The 26,682-nt window shown below is 41.8% G+C and overlaps 2 protein-coding genes and 1 pseudogene across 2 annotated transcripts; all 3 read right to left on the bottom strand.

Annotated features, from left to right (window-relative positions):
- Positions 1-6,712: 6,712 nt before the first annotated feature.
- Positions 6,713-8,463, bottom strand: LOC115581430 (tripartite motif-containing protein 16-like). The gene has a single exon (XM_030416489.1). It carries the CDS (start codon positions 8,461-8,463, stop codon positions 6,787-6,789), a length of 1,677 nt encoding a protein of 558 aa, XP_030272349.1. The 3' UTR covers positions 6,713-6,786.
- A 5,466-nt stretch (positions 8,464-13,929) lies between these two features.
- Positions 13,930-17,602, bottom strand: LOC115581440 (sulfotransferase 2B1-like). Its single transcript, XM_030416501.1, has 6 exons — positions 17,429-17,602; positions 16,712-16,908; positions 16,462-16,588; positions 16,236-16,330; positions 14,390-14,567; positions 13,930-14,209 (listed from the first exon to the last, which is right to left on the bottom strand). The coding sequence occupies exons 1-6, from the start codon at positions 17,559-17,561 to the stop codon at positions 14,100-14,102; spliced, it is 840 nt and encodes a 279-aa protein (XP_030272361.1). The 5' UTR covers positions 17,562-17,602; the 3' UTR covers positions 13,930-14,099.
- A 5,758-nt stretch (positions 17,603-23,360) lies between these two features.
- On the bottom strand, positions 23,361-24,036 carry LOC115581439 (E3 ubiquitin/ISG15 ligase TRIM25-like; annotated as a pseudogene).
- Positions 24,037-26,682: the final 2,646 nt, after the last annotated feature.

The raw sequence follows: 26,682 nt of genomic DNA, 5'->3' as shown, positions 1-26,682 counted from the left end.
TGGTCGTTGGACAGAGTGCAGATTTAAGACACTTCTACACTGGCTTCATTCTTCAGACTCTGAAGCTCCGTCCATATTTTTTAGACTTTTTAGACATTTCATTGTAAAAAACTAAAACAAAGCTAAATTGCATCAGACTACTTTTATAAATATGCACCACATATATAGTTTATATCATCGTTATTGTTATTATTATTGTTATTATTATTATCATTACTTATTTATTGATTGATTTACTGATTTTCTGCATATTCTTGACTTTGAATGGTAGCAGCTGTAACACAACACAAAGCAATTTCCTGTTGGGGATTAACAAAGTTTTTCTGATTCTGAATCATATATTAAGCAGGCAGTTGCCCATATTTAAAGTTATCCAAGTTGACAGTATGGTAGACAGATGTCACATTTACATGTCAGGATCTGGTTATTATAGACACAGATTAAATATTTAACTGTCGTGTATCATCACAGTAACAGCGTCACATACATTGGCAGCTGTAAACACTCATCACAACAAACATGGCGCAAAAAGATGTGACCTGTGAACGCCACTGTACGGAAAGACAGCTGGGAGTGAAAACAAAACACACATGTTCACCTGGAAAAAGAAGGTAAGATACATTGTTAAAGCCCCTGTACAGACTTTTCATTTAGTGTTGATTTTGGCGGCCCCGCTGGACGAAAGCGGTAGTGTTTTGCCGGAATGGAGACTGCATTTCCCATGAGCTCTAGCGCCCACTGTCGTGAAGACGTTTGTCTGGCCGGCGCGTGTAGATTTGTTTTGGAAACGTCGGAAAGAAGACGGGACTTGCTTTGAAAACTTTTTTTGTTTTATTTTAGCAGCTATCTGCAGCGTGCATATGGACGAGGTAATGTGTCTATTTGTATTTCTACTTAATATAATATGCCGCCGGTGAAACAAAGTAATTGGAAAAAACTGCAGTAGCATTGCCAACATAATATCTTACGTTGTAAGCTAACTGTATTACCGTGATGTCTGTGACATAGGCTAAACATGCAAAGACTGCACTATTGTCACTGTGTGTAATGCTGCTGTTGCACTGCAATTTCCCAGCTATATATATTACCCACGGTGCTACAGAGCTAGCGTTACAGCAAAGTCACAGTGAGTGTGATGGATGTTTTGTTCTAAGTAAGAAACTGAATCATTTATAATGACAGAGGATATTACCGATGCATCGTTGCAGGTCGGCTGGGCTGATACACACAGCTGAAATGGATGCGTGATCTAAGACGTTTGTTGTCGTTTTCACGAGTGTAGTATCTAGAGCTAATCTAGTGGTAACGTTAGCCAGCTTTGTTGTAACAACATAAATTCATGTATTGCTGTAAACTACGTCCCGCATTACATTTCATAAATGAAAAAAACTTTACAAACCTGTCTAGGAGGAATCGGGCGAATTCTGCATCCGACCCTCCCTTCAAGCCCCGCAACTCTCTCCATCTCTGGAAGGAATCGCCAATGTTTATCCGTGTTTTAGCCCTAGCTCGATCGGATTCCCTCTCGGCCTTTCGTTGGTCTTCGGTTCGAATTATTTTTCTTTTCTTTGTCTCATTATCAGCCATGACAAAAGTTTTAGCTCGGTTAGCACTGGCTAGCGTAGCAACAAAACAGCTATGCCGTATCCTGAATGTCGTCAGTTCCGGTCTGACTGCCGTAAATCGTTTCGTCAGTGGTCCGACCCGACCAAGGCCTTTCAGAGGTATAGAATTAGACTACTTAGAAAAAGCGTATCTTCACGCTGATGGGCTCATTTGCTGTTGTAGGTAACAGAGACACATAAGCAGAAACCAGAGACTTTTCTATATCCAGTTAAAAACTCCGTACAGGGGCTTTAATGTAATTTGAGTGAATTGGACATTTAGAGGGCAAGTGTTCATGTTGGTTCTGATCCCTCGGCAAAAACGTGTCTGCATATCGTAATGTTAGCGTGTTAGCTAACGTTAGCATCAAACCACCTTATGGCTATGAACTTATTAGCATTAGCAGCATTAGCTATAGTAGTCCGGTTATAGGGGGGAATAAAAAAATATGTGAGATGATGTGTAGAGGGCTCAGTTAATGTTAATGTTCATGCTAATGTTATAGCAACAAATTAGCCTCTTGAAATGAGCAGAGGACACCAGCTAACTCTGCCTACAGCTAACGCGGTTTGAAGCTGTAGTTAAAACTCTGGTTTTATTTTAAACTACGCAACCTAAGGTAACATTGGTACCAAGCAGGCCATCCTACGATATGGGCAAGGGGGTAAAATAATGCTCTAAAATTAGGTTACATTTTGCTGTGGGGATAAACTGACATGGTCATTTTCAAAGGAGTCCCTCAGTATAACTGTATGAACATAGATGCTTCAGGTACCCGCAGGTCTCCTCTTTGCAGACACGCCCATTTTATGTTCATGCAATTTGGGGTAGAAAACATGTATTTTGCATGCAGTTGTAACAGGTTTGTTATAGATTAATCAAGTTTGTCAAAATGTATTTTTATATTCCTTCAGTATTTATTTAATTTTAACAGTTGAGCCTTGAGCAAATAATCTGCTGTGCTGTGAACCCAAGTAAAAGTCGCTGTGTGGTCTCTTCAGTCTGCTGAGGTTGAGCTGAATAGATGAGGTAACACAGTACAATCGTTATTTTCACCGTTCCTTAAATGAGACATTTGATTATCTTTGCATACTGTGTGTCTTAAACAGTTTGTGTGTTGCAAAAAATAGGTATGAAGAGAAAGCTGTGACTATTGTAGATCCAAAGAACATCATATTATTGATCTGTGGTGATCTGAGCTCTCAGTAGTAGTCATTTATAGTAAGAAATCATTTCAGTTAGCCCATTAACAACCCTGAAATAAAGACCTGTAGGGCACAGGGTTTCTGCGAGAAAAAACTGGCACCGGACAACGTGACCGGCAGGTTTTCAATTTACCGGACAAATGTTTGAAATTCCGGTCAAATACCTATCTGAATTTATTGAGCTTAAAATGACAAATGATATGCAGGATATATAAGAATGATATCAAAGCATGTCAAGTTATAATCCTTTTTATTGAAAAGTATATGCTGTATCAAATAAAATGAGTGCCGTCAATAGACTCCCGTGCGTAACTTCTAAAATAAATATTGCACAATGTGCTCTTTTAACGTGAACATAAAGAAACTGAAGGCCTGTTCTCAGATAAAACAATTTGCAAACAAAAAACACATCTGGACTGGCTCATACCATTTTAATAACGCGGTGTGCTGCCAACTTGATATAAAATAAGAAAGTCTGTTCTCTATATGCTTTTGAAATATATATGCAATAAAACTCTATATAAACAAAATCCCTTGACATGTTTCAGGCTTTTTTAATTTTTTACTTTTTATGCATTTTTGCTGCAGCGAAGTGTGCAGCAGCTGAATTAAAATGGAAAGTGTGCAGTGTCTCTCTGCAACTTGCAATGCGCATCACTCTTGTCACCTTGTTCTCCCCGAGGCGACTTCGCTGTGCTGTTTTGATGCAGTTCTGCACACTGGAGACGGAGATCACGCAGGTCAGTTTAGCCCACTCAGAGAGATTTCGCTGAAATCCCTGTTTGAGAACTTCGCAGGCTGTTGAGAAGTTCAAGCCTCCATAACTGTCATTACAGCGATGGCGTCCCGTTGCACACAAGTGGCATCGATAAGCGGGGCTGTAGCTGCCGCCGACTCTCCTAACTCATAAATAAAATTCAAATTGTGCTTGGGGGGAATATTTTCACCGGACGTTTTGACCGGCGGGGTTAAAAAATACCGGACTTCGGCAGATTTTACCAGTCAAAGTCTGGTAATTACCAGATAACAGAAACCCAGGTAGGGCATTTAGAGAGTGTATGTGTTTCTTGGTGAGGTGACTGTAGTTTCAGTAGTAAGGTTTCTGTGCACCACATGATATTAATGTAGGATTTGCAGCAGAAACATGATAAATATAAAGTTGAAGTTTACTCAGAGCCACATTTAAAAAAAAAAAAAAGATTTGTACTTTATTGTATTTCACAGAAAGAAATGTTCAGCAGGAACAGTTAAAAAAGAGATGGCCAAAAGACTGCGCTGCCCACTGAGGATGATATCAGCCAGACCCTGGCTCACCCGAGGATGACCAAAATGGTAACGCACAGTTTTTAATGTTTAGAACAATGTTTCCCCTCGCTTCACTGTTTTGGGGTGGTGGTGGGTGGGTAGAGAGAGATTCAGGTTGGGTGGGTTTAAAAACAGATATTTAGGCCCAACTTTCATGGATTTCATCATCCCTTCACCACATTCTTCTTTCCTCATATAATTCACCTGAGCAACATGCACCTCTACTCAATACAAACACAGATGCAGCTAATGTGGACAGCAACCAAGCTATTTTACAACTTGGCTGCTGTTACAGGTCCAACAAATATATCTGGGTCTAATCTGGATCTAAGTAAGTACATTGATTATTTTGTTGTATGTTTATTTTTCACGTGTGTATTCACACCACAGGACTTTATCATGTTTTGTTTTAAAATGCTGTATCATTAATTATTTACCCCGTACACACAAATATTCAGATCTGGTCAGCAGGTGGCAGATCTGCTCATATCAGTCTGTGTTTCATTCATTCTTTTCATATTCAATAGTGAGTCCAACATTTGAAAATTACAAAAATGATGTTATTTCGTTCTTCAGTTCTGAATCCAACGCACTTACCGAAAAAGAAAACAAATAATGACTTAGAAAAATGTATGAATATAAAGCGTATAAAAATAGAGATGCACCGATCGATCGGTTTTGATCGGAGTTCTCAAAATAGATCACATCAGGCCGATCAGATGACGTTTAAGTATAAAGACAGCTGCATTAACTGCATGCAGGGAGGGAATTTCATGGCCGCCGTTGCCCCGCACTTTGGCCTTGATGCCCCGTGAAAAAAAATCTCACCGTACGGCCACAGTGGCCTCTGTGCCCCTGGCCCGGTCAGCGGAGCGAGCTTGCCTTTAATTACAGCCACCTGAGTGCACAGTAGTCACTCACAGTAACTTCAGTGAGTCCGCGGTTCGTGCAGGTGGAGTCTCATCATCACGATGATCTCACGTGAAAGCCTCTCAAACAGCAGCAGCGTCTCAAAACAGAAGAACGAAACTTACAGCACAGCGAGCGAGCGCAGCCGGTTTTGACATGATACGTAACTGACTTATGTGGTAGGATTTAATTCGGTAAAGTTGGAAATATATTCACAGATTCGAACTTCCCGGATCAATAACTCATAAGTGAAACCTTGTAAAACACAACTGACGGCTCTTTCCTACCGTAGTGAGGAAGACAACGAGCTACAACCGTATGTTAATCAAAACGAGCGTCTGGACATTAACTCTGGTCTGTATGGTCAGCCAGCTGTGAGACGAGGGCGCAGGGACCGTCTACAAAGTGCAACACTGAAAAGAGAAACTACAAAAAATATTCAATAACTTCACTATTATTCAGAGTGTAGTGTCACCAAAATCACTCCACACATCAGTGGTCTCCTGCTGGTTATTCTACAATTGTTTGTTTGGAAAAAATGTGCTTTGCCATAATTTTGGGGAATTTCTATTTGGGAGAAATATTCAATAACACTAATATTCAGTGTGGTGTCACAAAACCCACCTCACCCTAACCCTACTTAACAAAAACTACTTTCTAATGTAACTTTAACTTGATTTTGGTATTAAATAATGTTTTAATACACAATCCATGTCTTATTATAAATTAGGATGTTATGGTATCAGTCTGAAAGGTAAATCAACACATTTTACTCAGTGGCCTTTGTGCCCTGTCATGTGGTCTTGGTGCCCCTGGAAAAAAAAGTGAAGGCCAAATGGACTTGCCCCTAAAATGAGGAAATTCCCACCCTGACTGCATTCCCACTAGTAAGCTACAGTTACTCTATGTAAGCTGAATCCAAGTTGTCTCTAAGAGTCTCTAGAGTGTGAAATATTGCACATTGCCTCAGCCTGCAATAAAACGGTGGTCAATTCATGATACTTTCTCATCTCCTATTTTTTATACTTAATAATACAATGTCAATGTTGTGTAAGAAGAATCATTAATTAAATATATGAAAGTTACACAAGACAACAATATAGAAGAATTTATGGATTTGACGCTGTGATCGGTGATCGGCAATATCGGGATCGGCAGATACTGCTTTCAGTGATCGGCCCCAAAAATCCTGATCGGTGCATCTCTATATAAAACACCACATGAAGGTTAAATAAGTGCAATGCAAAGAGTGGACATGGACTGTCCTCTCCATAACAATTCAGTAATGAGTTTATATTTGATAGTTTGCTATTATGGTATGTTCAGGGAATGTATTTGTAGTCTGGGCTTTCTGTCATTCTTGCAGGTACATCATGCACTATGGCACACGGGATGGATGGGCATCAGTTGAGAAGGTATTTGGTGAGGTGATCAAGGTCAGATAAGTCCTCATACACAAACACTGCTGAAAGACTAAAGTAATGAAATGCTCTGCATTGTTGTGCAGCTGTGTGGAACACTGTTAGACACTTCTTTAAGAAGTTTCACTGAGAAGAGAAGAGCGCCGCCTGAATAAAGTCCAACATTTACACAACAACAAGAAGGCGGCAAAGTACCGCCCACAATGTTTGATTGACAGGTTGATCTGTGTGCAGTGAAGAAATGCCACAACAATCAGCTCTCAGCAACAATGATGGAAACACAACAAGTCTGAAGGAATGAAACATACAATTTAACCCACTGACCCTGAAATGACTTCAGTCTATTTGAGTTTACTGAACTCAGCAGAGGATCCAGGATCAAGCCAAACTCCAGCATAGAGAGGCTGAGTGAATGTGGTCTGGACTCTGTGGAGGAGAGTCATGGTGTCAGAGACGCTGTAGAAGGACAGAATACCTGCACTGTGATCCAGGTACACTCCAACTCTGGAGGACTGAGGACCTGAGACGGGAGTTTCAACACTGTTGTGATAAAATTTATAACTGTTTGTGGAACAATTTAACATCCAAGATTTGTCATTGAATCCGAAGAAACATTCATGTGAGCTCCCTGCTCTGCTGATATTCTTGTATGCGACTGCTACAATAACTGTTTCTCCTCTCCACTCCACCTCCCAGTAACAACGTCCAGTCAGACTCTCTCTACTCAGGACCTGATAAAACACAGTGAATCTGTCTGGGTGACTAGAATAAGACTGTTGTTGACTCACTCTTGTTATTTTTCTGTTCCCCTCAGATAATAACAGCTCTGTGTTTGCTGTGTTTGGATCCAGTGTGATTTCAGATGAATATCTTAAGAAGTCAGCTCTGGTCTCGGGCTCTGGTTGTGGGTTTGACAGTAAAACATCCACTTGAGTCTCTGTCAGTGAGATGTTGGTCCATGTCTCTCTCAGGACGTCCTGTAGTTTGTCTCTGAGCTCTGACACAGCTGCTGTCACATCCTCAAAGTACTTGAGAGGACGGATCTTGATGCTGGATGAGTGTGTAGACTCACTGAGTGCTGACAGTGAGGGGTAGTTGTGTAGAAACTGGTTGTGATCCTCTGTGTGTGAGAGCTTCTTCAGCTCAGCGTCTTTCCTCTTCAGCTCAGTGATCTCCTGCTCCAGCTTCTCCTGAAGCTCTTTGACTCGACTCACTTCAGTTTCCTGCTGGGATCTGACCTGCTGCTTCACATCAGAGCGTCTTTCCTCCATGAGACGGATCAGCTGGGTGAAGATCTTCTCACTGTGCTCCACTGCTTTATCGGCAGAGCCATTGATGGCCTCCACCTCCTGTTGAAGCAGCTTCACATCTTCCTCTCTGTCCTGGATTCTCTGCTGGATGTTGTGTCGACTCCCCTCCAGCTCTCTCTGCCTCTCAGTCCTCTCTGCTGCAGCTGACACTGTGTCGTGGCCTTTATGTTCGTCCACAGAGCAGAGATAACAGATACACTGCTGATCAGTACGACAGAACATCTTCATCACCTCATCGTGACGAGAGCAGATGTTCTCCTGGAGCTTCTCTGACGGCTCCACCAGCTTGTGTTTTCTATAGGCAGGAGATTCATAATGAGGCTGGAGGTGTTTCTCACAGAAAGAAACCATACAGACCAAACAGGACTTGACAGCTCTCAGTTTCCTCCCAGTGCAGACATCACAGGCCACATCTTCAGGTCCAGCATAGCAGAGATCAGCAGGAGCAGCTTGGAGTCCAGTCTTCTTCAGCTCCTCCACTAAAACTGCTAACATGGTGTTTTTCAGCAGCTCAGGCCTCGGTGTGAAGCTCTTCCTGCACTGAGGGCAGCTGTGGATCCCCTTCTCATCCTCTGTGTCCCAGTGGTCTTTAATACAGTTCTTGCAGTAGCTGTGTCCACAGGGAATAGCCACCGGATCCTTCAGTAGATCCAAACAGATGGAACAAGAGAAAGTCTCTCGGTCCAGCTGAACTGCTTTCTGCTCCATTTCACCTCTCAGTGTCAACGACCGTCTGAGCTTCACTTCCTGATAACTGAAACTAGTCTGATCTCTGATCTGAACACGTGTGTTTGTGCAGCGAATGAGGTCTGTCAGCTCAGTTACGCCCATCCACAGACTGTAGATATGAAGGGGAGGGAACAAGGAAATATAGTGACAGAGTGGAGCTGCTGTGTGAGAGGAGGAAGAAGAGGGAGGGCTGATGGAGCTGTGAGTCACTCCAGGACGAGGAGCAGCTCTGTCAATCTGAACTTTGTTGTTTTACTATGTTGAGGTCTCACCTGTAACTCCACCTGGCCTCTCCCTGATGCAGCACACTAATGAAATAACACATGATGCCAGCCTGACATTAACTTTGTACGATGCATTACCTGCTGTACATAAGCAGTCAAACATGTGCAGTAAAGCATTTAGTATAGCACCATGTCAAATTTACCTGCAGCCCTGAATCTTCCCTATATGAGCTACAACCTGTCCGGGGTTCCTCTGTCACCTGATCAATAAAATAGTGATGCTATGAGCAGTGACACAGCACGACTCAAACCTCCAAGGAGATCAGTAGTATTCACTAGGCCTACTTTTAATATTACAACTAGCTCACACGTTAAATTATATGAACCACCGTGTCCTTATTGAAGTCCACCTGCTGCTGTGACCCTGTCACTCCACCCTGTCTGATAAATCTAATCAATCACCATTAAGAGTGAGAAAACGTTTGGAAACAATGTTTTGTGTCATGGCCTGGGTTGTGTTTGATTTATTCTTTGGTTATGTTTTGTTGTGCACTTTGTTTTTTTCTGCTTGTCTCCACTGTTTTACCTGCAGTGCTGGAGGGTGGCGGAGGCGGAGTTGACCTACTTTCGCAAGTGCGGTGAGGCACACCTGGTTTCTATCTCCACCTAATCAACCTCACAATAAAAGAAGGCTCTGACTCAACTCCTGTGCCAGATAATTCCGTCTCATTGGTAGAGCCAGTCGTGTGCTCAGAGCCGGCCCTGGGCATAGGCAGTATAGTGAAATGCTATGGGCGCTGTCATCCACGGGGGGCAGTGATGTGCGGGAGGGGGCCAATTGTTGAAAAACGCGCGCTAAAGTGCCCTCCTGGTTGGCAAAACACACTAAACTGCCCCCTTGGCTGGTTAAAACATGATAAACTGCCCTCGTGGGAGCCAAAACGCAGCTAAAGTGTCCTTCTTTCCGCCCCTGCCCTTCAAAAAGTCTGTGCACGCCACTGGCGGGGGGCAACGAAAACAGGGGGACAAAAATTTATAATGATAAAAATGTTAAATATGAGTATATATACAGTATATATGTATATATTAGGGCTGTCAAAGTTAACACGTTAATAACGCGTTAACGCAACATCCTCTTAACGCCGTTAATTTTTTTAACGCGCGATTAACGCTCGGTATAAAAAAACAAAAAACAAAACGCGCATTGAAAGATTTACGGCCGTCAGTGGCACCTGTAGTCTTGATCCAGAGGGTGGCAGAAAGGGAATCAGAAGAAGATGCAGCAGGGTTGGCGGTTCGGGAAAAACACGGTGGACTAAAAAGTGAGGAAATGGAGAAAGGACTTACCGTAAAATACCAAATAATAGCCGGGGGGTTTAGTTGTTTCAATCACTTAACAGACCAAAAGGCAATTTGGGACAGGCGTTTAATTCCTTCCTCACAATAATCCTGGATGAAAACATTACAAACTTCTCCAGCTTCTCGGTGAATTCTCTGGCATCCTCCAGTAAGTGAAGTTGTTGCGGCGGAGGAAACGATTCAGCCAACCAGCACTCGCTGCAAACTCCTCATCTCTGCTGTCACTTACGGTGGCGGACATTTGTTTCTCCATCGTCCTGATCATTCTGCGGGACACTCTCTCGTGGCGTGCCCCTTTGCTGATAACTCATCCCCGCATGTTTATCTGAAGCTCCTCGCTAGCCTTCTTCCTCCCTCCAGCAGGCAGCCTGGTCCTGTTGCTGTCCTCCTCGGACAGACGCTCAAGCTCCGTTTCTCTCACTCTCTTCTGGTCGACAGAGAAACATCTAGCGGCTGCTTCTCCCGAGTTTTCCTCTGCATATTTTAACAGAAAGTTTGAATTTCAAGTGGTACTTTTTATTGTTTTGCTGCACCGGAGCCATGGCGATCATCAGTGTGATACTGACTGACAGAAAGCAGCACACCGCAGTGTGAAACTGGCGAAGAAGAAAAACGTGCAGTGTCAGTGGACACCTCTTCTTCCTTAATTTTTTAAAAAATAAAAAATTAGACCCTACATTTATTTGGAACCGGCGGTTATTTACCAAAATATACATCTGCACTGGCGTTTAAAGGGACCCTGTGGTTAATTGAAACCCGTATATTATTTGGTCATTTACGGTATGAACGGCAAACTACTTTCGAAACAGCCAGATGGTTCGGTCTATAGGACAAAAGTTATCTGCATGTACTATCGACATGAAATGACTTACCATCGAAGTACATTGAGTCTCAAATATCACTTGCAAGCCAAACACAGGGCAGATGCAGAGAGCCCCCCCGCCAAAAATGTTCATAATGCAAGCATATTTGCCCTTTCTTATGTTGTTAAAAGTATTAAGAACATTAAAAAATACATCAAGGTACATTTAGAACAGAAAAAAATGTGCCAAAAAAATTGCGATTAACTTGCGATTAATCGCGAGTTAACTATAGACAAAATGCGATTAATCGCGATTAAAAAAATTAATCGTTTGACAGCCCTAGTATATATATATATATATATATATATATATATACATATATATTAACAGTGCCATTGCTTCCAATATTTCGAAATGTTATATGAGCCCACAGCAATATAACGTCATGGCAAGGACTATTATTTAACGGAGAGGCCTTTTTTCTGGTTCCCGGTTCTCTGCACTGTACCTGTCCTCTGTGAGGGGGGTCGAGAGGCGAGCTGCCTGAATCTGACCGGACTGAGACCCCAAGACCAAGAGAGAGATTTACTGATACTGTAGCAGAACCACAAGGTCCAAAAGACTGAAACCATCAGGCACCCAGTGAAGGAAAAGAAGGAAAAAGAGGAAGGAAAACGTGAAGAAGATACAGGTACAGTAACGTCAATGTGATGAAGTGAATGACAATAGTTCAATGATCGTTGTTGGAGCAGAGTGTTAGCCTGCTAGCTTACTTCGGACGATAGCAGCATCATTTAAGAATCAATAAATAGCTGAGTCGACGTGTGTTAATGTTACTCCACCTTAAATTCATCAGGGACGTTTGGAAAGTTATTGTTAGACCTGTTCAGGTGTTATTACAGGTGTCTTTCCTGCTTGTATGTCAGTTAAATGCTGTTAGTTTTCCATCCCCTTTGTAATAGTGTAGTTGTAAACCTTTGGTTTATTGTGTCACAGTTTATGTTTGTTAAAGATACATCAGTGTTAAAGTGCAGTTAAAGTGTATTACTGTTAATACTCCACACCTTAGCTTTCACATATCATTCACAGGTGAAATATAAACACTGCACTTGTATTCTGGTTAGACTGTATTGCTTTTCAATGACAATAAAGTTGAATGAATCTCATCACATTTCCATTATTGGTCCATATTAGTCTTATGTATGGCACACACCAATCTGTTTTTTTTTTTATTATTTTTGATTAAAATGTAACATGCAGTGGTCACATATACTCTCTTCTCTCTTCAGATGCATTTAACATATTTCACCAGCAGCCCAGTGACACAGCATCAGGTGCTCCTGTCCTCTACCTCAGCACAGCAGAGTGACACAGCATCAGGTGCTCCTGTCCTCTACCTCAGCACAGCAGAGTGACACAGCATCAGGTGCTCCTGTCCTCTACCTCAGCACAGCAGAGTGACACAGCATCAAGTGCTCCTGTCCTCTACCTCAGCACAAGCAGAGTGACACAGCATCAGGTGCTCCTGTCCTCTACCTCAGCACAGCAGAGAGACACAGCATCAGGTGCTCCTGTCCTCTACCTCAGCACAGCAGAGAGACACAGCATCAGGTGCTCCTGTCCTCTACCTCAGCACAGCAGAGTGACACAGCATCAGGTGCTCCTGTCCTCTACCTCAGCACAGCAGAGTGACACAGCATCAGGACTAAAAGCTGACTGGACATCTCTTCTAACTGACAAAGTGAGATGAGAGTTAGTTCACAGAGGACCAGTTCAAATAAAAAGATGGGAGAGTGTCAACATGACTTTTGTAACAGAGTCTTAGTCAATGCTGAACAAATCAAAAGAAGCTGGCTGATGTACTCAAACAGAAATGATAGCTTGCACTGCTTCTGCTGCTAAATGTTTTCTCCAAAAGAATACAGACTTAATAAAGAAGGACTGAAGGACTGGAACAATGCAAGCCACTTGCTGAAGGTTCATGAGGATAGCCAGGAGCACAATACCCACATGGCTACATGGAAGGAGATGGAGGTCGTTTTGCAAAGCGGCTGACGATAGATAAGAGAGAGACGGCACTCTGAGGCTGAGAGATAATATGTTTGCACAATGTCTTATTTATGTTGTATTTTTATCACTTGTTTCTTTCCTCAGTTTTTATTTGGTGTGACTTAAAACAAATAAAATCTTGAATATATACATGCAGTTTCTGTGTGAGTGTATGAAAATTGATTGTGAAATTGACTGCGATGCAAAGAGGGCGCCGTCTAAGATTTTGCCTGGGGCACCAAATTACTCAGGGCGGGACTGGGTATACTGAAAAAAGCATTTGCTAGATCTACAACTGAGAAGTACTTGCTTTCATGAGGTACCTGTGACAGAATTGGGTGGGGAAACAGAACCACCAGTGCTCTGGCATGTACAGCGTCATTCACTGCTTTTAAATCTCGGACAAATCAGCAAGTTGGAGGTAGATTTTCCTGTGGAGTCTATTTTACTGGGAAGATAGGAGTACGACATGGTGAGTCTGGACACGGCAGAATAACCAAATAATGGAGTTATCCCTTCAATAAGTTCTGGATTCAGTGGGTATTGAGCTTTACAAGGTCTGTAATCACTAAGACTGACTAAGATGTGACAACCAATGGTGCTGAAGTTTTCATCAATCCTGCATCATATTTGTGTTTTGTCCATAGTTCATTGGGAACATCAGCCAATCATGTACCATCAGCTGACATTAGTGTTGCAATTACAAATTGCCAGTGATCATACCCCTTCTTTATGTATTAATTCCTAACTAGTTTCTGCTCAAACATTGTTCCAAAGTTGGAATGATTTGCCAAAGTGATGGGAATTGATGAAAATATATGTTTAAAAATTATACTTCAATTTAATGACCTGAAAAGGTGATACAGTTCCCCCATATATATATATATATATATATATATATATATATATATATATATATAATATATAACCCATATGAATTTATATTTAACATCTTGCTTCAGCGAAAGCAAGACATTGATAAAACATTGAAGGACAATAGGAGAACTTACCAGAAAATTGTTGGTTTTAATGTAATTTCATTGTTAGTATTCAGATCATCTTCTGCTTCCACAAACCTCAAGAAGCAGACAGAACATCTCAGTGAACAACAACCAACTGCATCATCTTTACAGGTTTCTGTGCATCATTGTATGGTGGAATGACATTCATGAGTTGTGTCTTAATGCCATACAAATTTGTATTTGACATCATTCATTTGGTCTTTGTAAACTGCATCAAAGTACTCTGCTTCTGCCACGGTTAGTTGGTTTTTCCAATCTCCGGCAATTCCTGAAACACAACATGCAGGATGATCATCGTGCAACTGAAGAAATGACCTGTGGCCCCATTTTAGGGAACAGCTTATATGAAATTTGATAAAGATAGTGTGTTTGGCTCTATACTTTGCCCCCAATAACAGTGGAAATTAAACGGGACTGTATACTGTATGAATCATCTGTTGAAACTCACCTTTCCTCATAAATTCAGACTTAGACATGTCATCAATTTCAAGAGGAACCAAAGAGAAGTTTGAGCTGTTCGTCTTCATGTTCTTGAAAAGACATCGGTCTGCTATCTTCTCGATCACCTCATCGTCCAAAGGTATCTCCAAGAACTGAGCGATTCTGGACACAGAGTCCTTCAGGTCCTGCAATAAACAGACACACACACACCTTGTGTGTATTCTTGTGATATTGGAATTGTTTAAATATGTTTAGAATCAGAATCAGAATTTCCTTTATTTGTCCCACAAATGGGGACATTTCTTCAAAGGACAGTAGTATCGTAATAAACAATGATAATAATACAAAATAAACAATACAATAAAAAAAGTAAGAAATATAAATAGACTCATATATATTGTAAATAAATAATGTTTTACACTGTGTATTTATAAGCAGTGTGGTAGTGTGTTGTTGAATAAATAATAAATCTGGGTATGAAAAATTGTCCAGTTAGTACAAAAAAAAAACGGAGAAATGAGTTATTTTATGATATAGTGCACATGTGATGTCTGTTGGGAGCAGTGCTGGTTGTACAGTCTGTCAGCAGCAGGTAGGAAGGACCTGTGATACCTCTCCTTCACACACTCACGGTGTATCAGCCTATCAGTGAATGAGCTGCCCAGTGCTGTGATAGTGACCTGCAGGGGGGGAGACTCCTTCACCAGCAGCCATGACAGCTTATCCATCATCCCACCTCCCATCACCTGCACTGGGTCAAGAGGGCATCCCAGGATGGAGCTGGCCTTCCTCATAATTCCATCCATTCTCTTCCTTCCTGCTTCTGAGATGCTGCTGCTCCAGCAGACTACTCTGTAGAGAATGGCTGATGCCACCACAGAGTTGGAGGAAGTAGTCAGGAGTGCCCCCTGCACTCCAAAGGACCTGAGCGTCTGCTCTGACCTTTCTTATATGTTGCTACAGTGTGATCAGTCCAGCTTATTGTTCAGGTGAACTCCCAGGTACTTGTAAGATATCACCATCTCAATGTCCGTTCCCAGGATGTTGGTACATTGGTTCAGGTGGAAATATATCTCAACAAGTAATGCACTGAAATATACAGACATATACAGCCATGTTTCCATAAAATACCAAGCAAATTTTAAGCAAACTTTTGAAAGCGAATTAACTAGCTTCATAAAGCTTCATTTTGTCAGAGCATGACACGGTGTAGGCTACGTGGTGCGTGGATGTGAACAGCTGATCAGTCATGGGAGCTGAATGTTCGCTACGTCACAGTTTATTCAGTGAATCTGTTTCCATTAAACAATTTGTGCATTAACTCTGATTCACAAAAGACCAAATTCACTTCAAGCCAACGAACAAACTTTATGGGGATTTTGCAGTTTTCGTAAAATGTCTAATGTGATATTCTTACAAATGTTTTATGGCAACACGGCTATTGTCCTCAGAGGATAATTTGTAAATTCCTTGACCCCAGAGACCTTTTGTCTTGCACCATCAGCAGGACAAAATTTCTGCAGTAGGACCCGAAAACCCAGATGTAGACACTCAGGCAGAACAAGTCAAAGGAAAAGGACTTAACTGTTGGACAAGTGGAGAATCAGAGCTCAACCACAGTCTGATCTTCTGGCCGCTGAGCAGCTCCACTGGATCAATTGTGGTTAACGGCTTTTTTGCTCAAGGGCACCTCAGCAGTGGGAATGAGGGAGGGGCAAGCAGTGCCTTCCCCAACCACATTAGTCCTGTCTGTCTGGGGATTTGAACCGCCAACCCTCCAGCCACACGTTGCGTCTCTAACCTCTAGGCTACTGCACACTGCCCAAAACTTAAGGCACTGTTAAATGTCTCACCATTATCATCTCTTCATAGGAGATGTGCATCATGTGCTCTTTATCCTCAGCATTCAGCCAGCTCTTCACATGATCAAACCATGAGCCATAGGCAACTAGAAGAGAAAGAAAATCACAAACACTCCAATAATCCATCTATCAGTGAAATGCAGTTCAGGTTACTGTCACTTACTTTATTGTGTGTTATGATAAAAAGCAAATTTCTTGGAATGAGTTTGAGAACAACCTTTTCCATCGAGGAACTTGTGGAGAAACTCGTTCTGTGGACCTGGGCTGACATGATAGGAGGCCTTCGCATGATAGTGAATGGTAGATGTGAACACATCTTTGGGGTTTCTCATGACATTGATGACCTGGAATGATGTTGTCACATTCATCATTAACATGGCTGTTTGTATGACACCAAAGGTAGAATGTGCATCAATGAAAAGAATGATGATGATGATAATCAGTGACAAACTTTATGCCAGATTTACCCTTGGCTTCACTTTGAAGAAAGATGGTGGCATCATGTTGTACTGCATATGTGTAGCAATAATTCGTGGAGATGGCCTCTCTTCAAAGTTTGGGTAATCCTCCAGCCAGGGAACACGATCCCAGTTAGGAGACTGGAGACAGGTGGGATCTCCTCCATTGACTATCAGAGGGACAATCTCTTGTGACCAAGTGGTACCTGAGAGCAGGACAGGAGAATTTCTTTGACTTATTAGTTCATCATTTCAGCCTCCTGCAGACTTTCAACAGTCCAACAGTGAATAAATCATTCCAAATCAAATTAGAACAAAACAACAAATTAGGTGTTGTGCGCCTTTGTTCGATTCAAGTATTCTGTCTTGTATTCACATTTCATGCTATGAGGGGTCGAGGTGAAGTCTGAACAAGTGAGTCTTGAGTCTGTTTGACAGCATTAAGACACATGTATTTAAAAAAAAACACACTAGTTCATGTTTTATGGTATTCCATTCATTCACAGGTTTTTAGTGGAGTGCTCATATTGCCTTTAACTCCTCCCATTAAATACACCTTCAGTTAGAAATGCACGAGTGTTGGTTAAATACTCATGAAGGGTAATGTGAAATAACACTACATTAAGACATGTATTTTAAAAAACAAACACACATTGTAGTTCATGTTTAACGGTATTCCCGAATCCTGAAGTACACAAACATTTGGAAAACAGTTCAAATGCGTACCTGACTTGGGAAATGTTGAGATGATGATATCATCTGGCCGAAAAGAAAACTCCTCAAAGTATTTCAGAGTCTGTAGAAATCCTTTGAGGAGATAGATCCCCTTGTACACAGTGTATAACTCTGCTTCAGTCATAGTTCAGAGAGAACATCTAGCAGATTCCCTGTAGTTAGTATCAGACCGGTGCAGGCAGCAGTGGAGTTTTATTCACTGTATTGTTTTTGGGTGTCGGCTCTCTGTCACTTTACTGGTAGAACATGTATGACAGGTTAATCCTCCACATTCTGTATACGCCCGTTGTCCTCTGGTTAAAAAATGACCCACCCTCACTAAAGATCTAAAATTAAGCAAAGTGCTTAAAATAAAGCGAAGAGATGTATAGTCACAATAGGGTGGACACTGAATAATCTTTTTTATTTAGAGTATTTTGACTGTAACAACAGCGCTTATATACTGCATTATTCATTTTGGCAGCTATTTTAGTCTTAGTCTTAACCTGTAGACATAAAAGCTTCATTAGTTCTGTCACATTTTAGTGATCTTAGTCCTTCATAGTTTCAGTCTAGATTTAACATTTCAGTCAAGTTTTAGTCAACAACAAATCATACGTGATTTACACACATTTCTCATGTTTTACTTGAACAACAGGTAACTATATGAAAAAGACATTTATTTGTGCGACCCAAACGTTTACTTGTTCATGACAAGTTATAACTGAAAGGCCCTGCATGTTTATTCACAAGCTTTGAAGCCAACAAACTACTGTTAGCTAAGACATTAACCCTGGCAATGTTAGCCTGCAGCATAACAGTTTTCTTTCTGTGCACTCTCTCTTTAAGATTTTACTGTTTACGATGCATTTCCATTTACCTGCTGCTTTTCCTTTTCCTATTAGCTATTTGATTTGCTTAGTCATTTAGATTCTCATTTTAGCCTTTCTGTGACACTTTGGTCCTTGAACTGGTAAAACGAGGTAAAACATTGCAAATCAGCTGATGTATAAGCTCTCTGATTATTATCTGAAGACGTATGACATGCCTGGATTTGCATCTAAAATAAGCACACTTCCACCAACTGAGCCAGCTAACTTTTGGTTTAGTGCCTGCTCACTGGGATCCCCATCCCCGTCCTGGCAGACACACTTTTTGTCTGCCAGGACGGCGGCGCGCCGGAGGTGCTACTGCTAACGTGAGTTGTCCAAAAACCTTCTTTTTAGTAAACTCTGTGTACACAAACAATGTTCTCAATGCTCGTGTTCATGTGTAGAGACCCTGGTGATACTACGAGCAAAGGTTCACGTTGTGTCGAGCCTTCTTACTGTTTTAAAAATGGAGATTTTAATGCTAACGTAAAAGTGCCCCTGCACCCAGGGCCGTAGCCAGCTATGAGGTCACCGAGGTCCGGACCTCAGTAAGAATTTCTGAGAGGAAAAAATAGAAGAAGCCCCGAACAGCATCATGTTAAACATATTAACACACCAGACAGCTTTTATTTTGAAACCACACACAGGAAGTTATCTGATGTTCCGGTGGAAATCGCGGGACATTTTCAGATGACAGGAGGAAGATAACGATACTGCCAGGTGAGGTCTGCAGGTCTATTTTTAGAACGGTAATTGAATGAATCGGAGCAAAGATGCAACTTAATGGTAAGAGGCTGCATCAATCCAAGTTATCATTTGCATGGATTAAAGTTCTCCGTTGCTATGACAGATTTCCATCATTCAAGCTTCACAGAGGCGACTTATGAGATTGGTGTAGATCAGAGAAGAACGTGTGGCTGATTTTTATTGACAGATTGTCACACTCTACAGCCAATGGTATCGTTAACAGCGTGTGCGTGCCTGACCAATGACAGTGTAGTGACCCACACAGGGCGGGATCTGGGGGGGAGGTCTGCTGAATGTTGACCTTGGTATTTCAAAAATCCTGGCTACGGCCCTGGTTTTACTATGTTGAGGTCTCACCTGTAACTCCACCTGGCCTCTCCCTGATGCAGCACACTAATGAAATAACACATGATGTCAGCCTGACATTAACTTTGTACGATGCATTACCTGCTGTACATAAGCAGTCAAACATATGCAGTAAAACATTTAGTATAGCACCATGTCAAATTTACCTGCAGCCCTGAATCTTCCCTAGATGAGCTACAACCTGTCCGGGGTTCCTCTGTCACCTGATCAATAAAACATTGATGCTATGAGCAGTGACACAGCACGACTCAAACCTCCAAGGAGATCAGTAGTATTCATTAGGCCTACTTTTATTATTACAACTAACTCACACTTCAAATTAAATGAACCATCATGTCCTTATTGAAGTCCACCTGCTGCTGTGACCCTGCCACTCCACCCTGTCTGATGAATCAAATCAATCACCATTAACAGTGAGAAAACAGTTGGAAACAATGTTTTGCATTCATTAGCAGCAGCCTATGAGGAGGGACTATTTTCCTCAGGTGACTTACACTTTGTTTGGTGAAATAGCTTCTAATGTCTTCCACCTTTCTTTTCTTGCCCGACATCCTCAGACATGTGTTGCATGAGAACAGTGTCGACCTCCTCTCATCAACTCTGCAAAGTCTGCAAGTGAAACACCTTCAACAGCCTACAGGAGGAGGAGGAGCCTACAGGGAGCTCAGCCAATCAGAACACACACCTGTCTCAAAGACGTATTTGGGAGGCGGTGCAGAAGTGGGAAAGGATTTAACCCTTTGTGTGCTGCATGAGGCACATTTATTTCCCTTCAACCTTAATATTGGTGTGGACACGTTCATACGGTCCATACACAATTCTACACCTATGACTCTGCCAGAAGTAACGGAAGATCAAAATTAACATTTAATTAAGTCAATAACGGAGACAGAATTGTATGATATTATAAAAAAAGAGAAATGTCCAGGAAGTGATGGATTCACAAATGAGTTGTACAAAGTATTTCAAGCTTTATTAGGACCTCTGCTATGTAAAACCTTTAACTGGCTCTGGAGAACAGACAATATGCAGATACTTGGAATTCTGCTGTTATCACATTAATTCATAAAGAAGGTAAAGAACTAACAGATTGTGCCTCATATCGCCCAATATCTTTATTAAATGTAGATCATAAATTACTCACTTCAGTTCTTTCAAATAGACTTAAATCCATTATTCCTCACATGATAAATCCTGATCAGTCAGGTTTTGTCCCCAATAGAACTCTGGGGGATAAACGTCAGAAGAACCTTGAATATAATAGAAAAGTCTTTAAAGACAAAACAACAAATGATTATCTTAAAGCTAGATGCAGAAAAAGCATTTGGTCTTTTATATTTGAGGTGTGTCAAAAACTTAAATTCAATGATACATTAATCAGCTGGTTAGAAATGATATTTAATACACCTAAGACAAGAATACGAGTAAATGGTATAATATCAGATTCTTTCAGTCTTTTTCAGTGAACAAGGCAGGGAGACCCTCTCTCCCCACTGATTTCTATTTCGGCCATGGAACCATTTGCAGAGAGAATGAGACTAAACTGTAAAATACAAGGACTGTTATTGGGACAAGAAGAGCACAAATCAGCAATATATATGTGGATAATTTGATCCTCTACCTAACTAATATATCACAATCCCTGGAGGTAGTTATGGAGGAAATAACACAATACAGTGCAACGTCTGACTATAAACTAAATATGGGTAAATCAGAAGCAATGATAGTTGGGTAGTCAATATCACAAACTATCAGATCTACATATAACCTAAAATGGCAACACAATAAATGGAGATACTGCGGGGTGACAATTTGACTTTAATCAGCTTCATCAATATAATTTTGGGTCTTTGGAGAGTCAAATTAAAGAAGACTTACAAAAATGGAAACTGATCCCACCAACAATAACAGAGAGAAATGAGATCATGGAAACAAACATTTTACCAAGTTTTTTATTCCTCTTTCAAAATTTGCCAATTTAAATATCAAAAAAGAACTGTTAAAATGATTAATACACTTATTTGGGGAGAAAGAAAACCTCGTATAAAACTCATGATGCTCAAAACAGCCAAACTACACGGAGGACTCGCTCTCCCAAATTTAATGAATTATTACTACGCTGCTCTAGTCAAACCGCTCACCGTCTGGTTATGTAACTCCTCAGTAGCAAAGTGGAAAGAAATTGAAATTCAACAAATGGGTAAATAATGGAATATGTATATATCTGCTAAAATAACTATCAATGACACCCGAAAAATTGAGAACACATGTATAAGAAACACAATAATGGCCTGTGGAAAAGTTACAAAACCAAAGGATATTCAAAAGTATCTGATATTCATGAGACAGATTGTGATGTGACAATACTTTTAAAAACTGTTTAAGTAAAGGCTTGACTGATATAATCAGATAGTTACAGATAAAGGAATAGAGACTTTTGAGAACTTATCAAAACTATATAACCTACCAAAATCAGACTTTTATAAATATTTACAAGTGAGAAGTTACCTTGCTAAAGAAATATGACGACATAAAACAGTGAAGGACAAACACCCTTTAATAACTTGTATATAAAACATATCAGTAAAGTCTGTTAAAGCACTCTTGTTCAGTGATTTCATGATCAGATTCACTTCATCCACACAATCAGTGTGTTGGAGCAGAATCTCAGCTATGTACAAGCAAATAATGAAGCATCTCCTTATTGATTATGATCATGTGAAGTGGTCATCAGGAGCAGCGAGAGCCTCCGTGGCTGAACAGACACAGGAAGGAGCGCCGCCTGAAGAAAGTCCAACATTTACACAACAACAAGAAGGCGGCAAAGTACCGCCCACAATGTTTGATTGACAGGTTGATCTGTGTGCAGTGAAGAAATGCCACAACAATCAGCTCTCAGCAACAATGATGGAAACACAACAAGTCTGAAGGAATGAAACACACAATTTAACCCACTGAGCCTGAAATGACTTCAGTCTATTTGAGTTCACAAAACTCAGAAGAGTCTCCAGGAGGCCAGCCAAACTTAAGTCCAGCATAGAGAGGCTGAGTGAATGTGGTCTGGACTCTGTGGAGGAGAGTCATGGTGTCAGAGACGCTGTAGAAGGACAGAATACCTGCACTGTGATCCAGGTACACTCCAACTCTGGAGGACCGAGGACCTGAGACGGGAGTTGGACTTTGTTGTGATAAAAGTTATAACTGTTTGTGGAACAATCTAACCTCCAAGATTTGTCACTGGATCCAAATACACATTCATATGAGTCCCCTGCTCTGCTGATATTCTTGTATGCGACTGCTACACTAACCTCTCCTCTCCTCTCCACCTCCCAGAAACAACGTCCAGTCAGACTCTCTCTACTCAGGACCTGCCACCAGTTAGTGAATCTGTCTGGGTGACTAGAATAAGACTGTTGTTGACTCGTGTATGTTACTTTTCTGTTCCCCTCAGATAATAACAGCTTTCTGTGTACTGTGTTTGGATCCAGTGTGATTTCACGTGAATATCTTAAGAAGTCAGCTCTGGTCTCGGGCTCTGGTTGTGGGTTTGACAGTAAAACATCCACTTGAGTCACTGTCAGTGAGATGTTGGTCCATGTCTCTCTCAGGACGTCCTGTAGTTTGTCTCTGAGCTCTGACACAGGTGCTGTCACATCCTCAAAGTACTTGAGAGGACGGATCTTGATGCTGGATGAGTGTGTAGACTCACTGAGTGCTGACAGTGAGGGGTAGTTGTGTAGAAACTGGTTGTGATCCTCTGTGTGTGAGAGCTTCTTCAGCTCAGTGATCTCCTGCTCCAGCTTCTCCTGAAGCTCTTTGACTCGACTCACTTCAGTTTCCTGCTGGGATCTGACCTGCTGCTTCACATCAGAGCGTCTTTCCTCCATGAGACGGATCAGCTGGGTGAAGATCTTCTCACTGTGCTCCACTGCTTTATCAGCAGAGCCATTGATGGCCTCCACCTCCTGTTGAAGCAGCTTCACATCTTCCTCTCTGTCCTGGATTCTCTGCTGGATGTTGTGTCGACTCCCCTCCAGCTCTCTCTGCCTCTCAGTCCTCTCTGCTGCAGCTGACACTGTGTCGTGGCCTTTATGTTCGTCCACAGAGCAGAGATAACAGATACACTGCTGATCAGTACGACAGAACATCTTCATCACCTCATCGTGACGAGAGCAGATGTTCTCCTGGAGCTTCTCTGACGGCTCCACCAGCTTGTGTTTCTTGAATGTAGAGGACTTAAAGTGAGGCTGGAGGTGTTTCTCACAGTAAGAGGCCATACAGAACAAACAGGACTTGACAGCTCTCAGTTTCCTCCCAGTGCAGACATCACAGGCCACATCTTCAGGTCCAGCATAGCAGAGATCAGCAGGAGCAGCTTGGAGTCCAGTCTTCTTCAGCTCCTCCACTAAAACTGCTAACATGGTGTTTTTTCAGCAGCTCAGGCCTCGGTGTGAAGCTCTTCCTGCACTGAGGGCAGCTGTGGATCCCCTTCTCATCCTCTGTGTCCCAGTGGTCTTTAATACAGTTCTTGCAGTAGCTGTGTCCACAGGGAATAGTCACCGGATCCTTCAGTAGATCCAAACAGATGGAACAAGAGAAAGTCTCTCGGTCCAGCTGAACTGCTTTCTGCTCCATTTCACCTCTCAGTGTCAACGACCGTCTGAGCTTCACTTCCTGATAACTGAAACTAGTCTGAGCTCTGATCTGAACACGTGTGTTTGTGCAGCGAATGAGGTCTGTCAGCTCAGTTACGCCCATCCACAGACTGTAGATATGAAGGGGAGGGAACAAGGAAATATAGTGACAGAGTGGAGCTGCTGTGTGAGAGGAGGAAGAAGAGGGAGGGCTGATGGAGCTGTGAGTCACTCCAGGACGAGGAGCAGCTCTGTCAATCTGAACTTTGTTCCCTCTTTTACAACAGAGCCTCAGTTAAAACCTGCTCCACACTTGAAAACATCAAAGTTTGTAGTTGTAAAATGTTTCTTGGCTCCTCAGGCTTTGCTGATATTTCTCTGATTCTGTTCACTTTTCTTCTCCTGGTTAAAGACAGCTGACTGACAGTCGGGAGTGATCAAACTGAACTCTCATAAAGATTCAAGCTGCTGTATAATAGTTGTCTCACACAGTTAATGATCTACTTTGAAGCATTCGTGACAAAACAGTTGAGTGTCAGAATCTCATCCTGAGCCAAAGCAGCATTTCAAGCTTCAGACGTGTCGAAACAAAACTCACCACACCGGTTTTAATTGAACTGTGATGTCATCTCTTGGTTTGGGAACGACCATTTTTAAGGCTTTTGGCCTCACAGTCGCTGTCGTCTTGATTTTTAGAACCAGAAGTGAACATATATGGACAAGTGTGGAGCTGGAGGTTGATATCTAAATGTTTTGTCTTTATTTATATATTTTGTTACTCTTATTAAAGCTTTAACCTGTTCACACCCACCCATTTTCGGTCATTTCGCCTATTTAGCATACCCAAATGGAAAAGCTGATAACACAAGAACTACAAGTCCGAGATGGATGTATGATACTCCATTTGAAAGCTGACAACCTCTAGTTTCTGTGAATGTGTTTATTTAGCATGTACCATACACACAACCAAAATGACATCAGTTCAAACATGGCTCTAAAACATTTTTTTTGTCTTCGAAAATAATAGGTCATATTTGAATAACAATAACTAGGATGTGCTTTATGTAAGGCATATGGCAATATAGCACATACCTTTCTCATCTTGTCAACTAGACCTGGGTGAAATTTTAGACTTCTAGGCCTACCCTTATGGGAGTTATGGAGGTTTTAGTTTGTGGTGTCACTGGCGTCCACGAACCTCTCCAAAACGTCTCCAAATGGCCAAATTGTGACATATGCTTTTACTCACTTCTGTGACACTGGAAACATTACTGAAGCATTTTGGTGACTATAAAACCTTTCTCCATGATTCAAAACATAATTTATTCACACATTCATTTGATGGGTGGTTGGAGGGGTTTCCACACGCTTCTAGGTGGCCATATTGAGATATTGTCATGTGAGAAGACACTACAGAATAGTTACCATTATACAAAAATGACAGACTATACTGAACTGAATTTCAAACAAGGATTGTATTATCCATCAATACACTATTACTGTATGTATAACTGTGCCAATATCAACAAAATATGAACAATGAAGGATCTATATACACAAAATAGGGTTCTCCGTCTTAGTCCTTGATAGTCCTTGACTGGTGCTGGAATGGGGACATCGATCGCCGCCCACTGTCCAGCTGTCTTCACTCTCCTTCGGGTTGTATCACCAGTGAATGCCTTGTGAATGGTGGAACACATGACAACCTCTCTAGTGTCCATCCATTTCACAAAAAGGAGTTCGCTGTCCCTGATCCACTTGATTGTCCCCCGAGGAGTGCCCCTGGTGAAGTCATTGATGGTGGTCTTGGGGAAACCAACCCGGTTTGTGCGGATGGTACCACAAGCCCCTGTCGTCTTCTTTAGCAGGTCCAGAAAAAGTTGGGAGCTTGTGTAAAAGTTAACATAAAGCTGATAACCTGTACCAAGGGAATCGAAGTCCATGAGGTACATGACAGAGTCATAGCTCAGTCCCTTTCCAGCGCTAGGTGACTTCCCCTCATAAACAAAAAAATTCCACGTGTAGCCAGTGCCAGAATCTGCCAAAACAAACAGTTTGTTTCCACACTTAGTGGGCTTGTTCCTGATGTACTGCTTTATGGAGATTCTGGCCTTTGATGTAACCATCCTTTCATCAATTGCGATGTGTTGCTCTGGCTGGAAGTGGGCTTTGCAGGCTTTGACAATCTAGCTGTAAAGGGGCTTGATCTTGCCCAGGCGGTCATAAGCTGGTGTCCCCCTCTTAGCTGCATTCTCCTCATCTGCTGTGATGTCACTCATGTGGAGAGCACGAGAAATCCTGAGGAATTTATTTCGGGACATCACAGAGGGGGGGAATGGAAGGCTATAGAGGCGGGACCCTTTCCAGTAATCCACCAGCGCAGAGCACTTGACCATCCCCATGTATATTACCATGGCAAGGTAAGAAAAAATGTCATCTACGCCAATGTTATGCCAGACCTCTTTGCTCCATAGGCATTAGTGTTTGCCATCAAAGTCCAAAGCACTGCGTTGGTGAAAAACAGTCTGAAAAACTGCAGTGGACTGGTTGCCACTCTGGTCTCCTGCTGTGGTCCGGGCTGTCTCACCGGCATGAAGGCAACTTGAGCAGGCTCAACGTCGTCATCCCCCACATCATGCCACTGTTG

Source organism: Sparus aurata, chromosome 5 (genome assembly GCF_900880675.1).
Source record: "Sparus aurata chromosome 5, fSpaAur1.1, whole genome shotgun sequence".
Taxonomy (NCBI): domain Eukaryota; kingdom Metazoa; phylum Chordata; class Actinopteri; order Spariformes; family Sparidae; genus Sparus; species Sparus aurata.
This window is presented reverse-complemented; position numbering and strand designations above follow the sequence as displayed.

Bases quoted from the DNA above. Each gene is read 5' to 3' on its own strand.
- LOC115581440 (XM_030416501.1), bottom strand. From the start codon at position 17,561: ATGACTGAAGCAGAGTTATACACTGTGTACAAGGGGATCTATCTCCTC. The intron at 16,909-17,428 runs GTACGCATTTGA...TCCTGCTCTCAG, and splicing joins CTCAACATTTCCCAAGTCAG to GTACCACTTGGTCACAAGAG. The intron at 14,210-14,389 runs GTGAGTTTCAAC...GTTGTGTTTCAG, and splicing joins GTCTGAATTTATGAGGAAAG to GAATTGCCGGAGATTGGAAA.
- LOC115581430 (XM_030416489.1), bottom strand. From the start codon at position 8,463: ATGGAGCAGAAAGCAGTTCAGCTGGACCGAGAGACTTTCTCTTGTTCC.